The sequence below is a fragment of the Guyanagaster necrorhizus genome (assembly GCF_019112545.1).
Source record: "Guyanagaster necrorhizus MCA 3950 unplaced genomic scaffold BT62scaffold_136, whole genome shotgun sequence".
NCBI lineage: Eukaryota > Fungi > Basidiomycota > Agaricomycetes > Agaricales > Physalacriaceae > Guyanagaster > Guyanagaster necrorhizus.
The window spans coordinates 1-3,192 of record NW_025065015.1 but is presented as its reverse complement, the minus strand read 5'-3'; the positions used below and the strand labels follow the sequence as shown (position 1 = coordinate 3,192).

At 49.6% G+C, this 3,192-nt stretch overlaps 2 protein-coding genes across 2 annotated transcripts; one reads left to right on the top strand and one right to left on the bottom strand.

The window, feature by feature from the left end:
* Positions 1–19: 19 nt before the first annotated feature.
* On the bottom strand, positions 20–346 carry BT62DRAFT_1014458 (uncharacterized protein; the record flags this gene model as incomplete). Its single annotated transcript, XM_043178219.1, has 1 exon — positions 20–346. A coding segment is annotated over one exon (327 nt), but the record flags the coding sequence as incomplete, so codon positions are not given.
* A 304-nt stretch (positions 347–650) lies between these two features.
* Positions 651–1,502, top strand: BT62DRAFT_1014457 (uncharacterized protein; the record flags this gene model as incomplete). The annotated part of the gene is made up of 2 exons (XM_043178218.1): positions 651–966; positions 1,366–1,502. 2 exons carry the CDS (start codon positions 651–653, stop codon positions 1,500–1,502), a joined length of 453 nt encoding a protein of 150 aa, XP_043032556.1.
* Positions 1,503–3,192: the final 1,690 nt, after the last annotated feature.

Below are 3,192 nucleotides of genomic sequence, written 5' to 3'. Positions count from 1 at the left end.
AGACTGGCGGAACCTGTACGGGAATATCGGGTTCCTTGTAGGTAAAGTAGCCAACGAAGACAGAATGGAGAACGTTGTTCTGCGAGTCAACTACCTCGATGCTAAGGGCAACCTTCAGATAACGCATTCTGTGCGGAATCGTAGCACGAAGATGATAACGGTGATATTTTTCGGAAATCTTGGAGACTTGAGTGGTGACTGCTGTCCAGCCAATGTTCAGACGTAGATATATTTGTTCTCGGGTAGGATAGTAGAAGTAAAGTTGGACAAAAATAGGGACACCGGCGTTGCCTTCGGAGGGATGGTAGTTGAGGACAGAGATTATAGGCAAGTATGGGTAGGACATGGCAGTTGGAAGGAAAGACGGGTGGAAACTGGCAGGAATCATGCACGCCAAAGTCAACCTCTGCACTCTTTCAAATAGGGGTCTTGACGCTTATTTATTTCGATGTCTGTTCTCAACTCGTGCTAGCGTCAGTCACCGATCGCTATAGCACGTACCCGAGGTCCATCATACATGAAGACTCGAAATATTGTTTTTTTCATATGTGCCCGACTATTTGATGATTTTAATACAGGTAAGATGTTGGCATTCGCAGCGTCCGTCTGTCCAAATTAGGATCACTGGCGGCACATGCCCTTCACCCGATATGACTCGGCCGCAGAGAGCGGGCCACAAACAGCCCCGTAGGCCTCCAGTGCAGATACCACCTCCGCTACCTCCGCCACCTCCAACCCTGGCTGCCATCTCGTTCACCTGCTCAGTCAGTAGCCTGAACACGTCGAATACCGAAGTTGTGTGCAGCACCTGTTTTTCCCGTGGTCCAAAGACACTCATTGCCTCGATGCTCGGCTCGTCACGTCGGCCAGCGCGCAGGAAAAGATATGCTTGGAGCACGTCGGGAATGACGACGCGTACAATTGATCATCCTCGCTGTCCGATCCATTGGTCGAAACCGGGTTCTGGTGGGTCAGGGTCAGGGTCCATCCCAGTCAAGATTAAAAGAACAGGCCCGGCCCCACCCTCGCCTGGAGAGGTCATTCTTCACTGTTGCATTTGTTTCAGATGTCCTGAGATCGCAGCTAATGTCAGTTTCAACAACGCGAACAGAACGACTGACGAGCACTTGCATTTCCTCCTTATTCAGTCCACACAGTGAACAGCAGTGTGAGTAAATGTAAACCATAAAGGTTGATGATGGTCAAGGCCAGTTCTTTACGCGACCGCATCGTTCAATAACAGAAAAATCTATACATGACAAATGTACCATTGACTTCCAGTGCACCAACGTGAATGAGGTTCCATTATTTGGTTCTCAGCCATCATGTGGAGAAACCCATTCAATCGCTTTGAGCGTATTCCAGACAATATCACCATCCTTTCAAATGAACGCTCTCCTGAGGGTATCTTCACCGTGGGACCCCAGTACGCGCTGCCTCGCCCCGGCATCAGTGCTATCAATTCGTCCTCGAGGTCGACAACATACCCGTTCTCTTCCTAGAGATATACTTCGGGCATGTATCGAGGAGACGCGGCAGATAACCATTCGAGGAACAGATTCTTTAACTCGCACGACCTGTGTTGTGCTCTGAGGTTGTACGGGAGCATTGCCATGAGAAGAGACTCTCTGTCTATACCACCCATGATTCGCCTATGTAAATCGTATACCTTTCATGTCCTACCCACTTTGTTCCCATATTATCCTTACAAAAGAGGAAAGAATTTTCATCAGTTGCTTGAAAATCAGAGATAGTTGCAAAGATCGTCGCGCCACCATGCAGGGAGTATCTCAAAGTTGTTCTGTTGCTCTCTTGGGCACCAGAAAGATGAGTGTGAGACAAGGAAGAAAAATTTAATGTCTAAAAGCGAAATGAATTTCCATTTGCAAGGAACCAGCCTCAATCGTGTTACTCAGAAACATATCATCGCGTATACTAGCCAAATACAAATAATCCAGCATCGCCTCGGAAGTTGTCTATAGAACAGTTTTAAGTGATCCATTTGCAGTATGAGCACGAAAATGGGCACCTTGATGGCGTTGTCCGTGTCCTTTCTACGAGGATACATCAGGATACAACTTGGTCGTGGTTTGCCAGATGTCTGAGAAGAAAACAAAGGCTCGTCTTCAGGGCTGGTCATTTGAGATTAGTACAATGACCATACCAACTTGCCAGCTTCCAAGCCAGCTCTCAATGAACTCACCCCACGGCATCAAGGACTGGGAAGCACCAGTATCGGAGGTCCGAGATTGGACCTATACCCTAGTGAGTACGATCGCATATGCCGACGAGTCGTCGCTGATCGCCACATTGCCGATAGGCACTTTCGGCCTCGAGAATGTTGTAGCGTGGAGGGATAGGGCATTGGCGACTCCTCGGAGTGAGAGAGGTGTGACGCTGCTTACCTGTGAGGGAGAGATTTTGGTGAGTGCATTGTTCTGGTACCGAAACTGGGGGCTCATTGGTAGTAGAGGAATCATATGACAGTCACCGAGCAATATCGACGTTGTACCGAACCATGCACCACTTATGCATGCTTTCGATCCCGGCGATGCCCCAGACGACGCGCCGACACTGAATGCTCGTGAGTGGGACAGGTGGTTCCTTCTGACGCTCCTCGGCAAGCAACGCCACGACGACAGGAAGGCGTCGGAGGAACGAGAGGTGCTCTGGCGCGCCATACACCACGACCCACTCACTGAGCCCAACGACTGGTTGGACTTCATGCACAGCAAGAGGAACGATGAGACCCAGCACCATCGCGCCGGTCGCGATGAACAGGCAAATGAGATATATAACAATATAACATCCATCAGTCCATCGGCGTTGGCGACGACGATGCCAGACCACTCATACCATCCGCAGATGCCTCGCCACCAGCAAGAGGCACACCAAACAACCTATCCAGCCCCACCGCCTTCGTCTCTCGCCGATGGATATACCGCTCGATCCTCAAGTTGATAGGATTCTTCAATCAGCTGTGTAATACCTATCTACAGAGTAGAGGAAGGTTTGGGAAAGCGTGCGGCGAGGCAGAAGATGTAGCTATAACGTTTTATTCAGTTTCTTCAAGTAATGATACACATGATGAAACGACCTTTGACAGCTTCCTACGACCGTGAGCAAGATATCTTCACACCGGTAGGTATCGGGTAGGCGCCTCAAGGGCAATCTGCGGTCTTTTCCATCGGT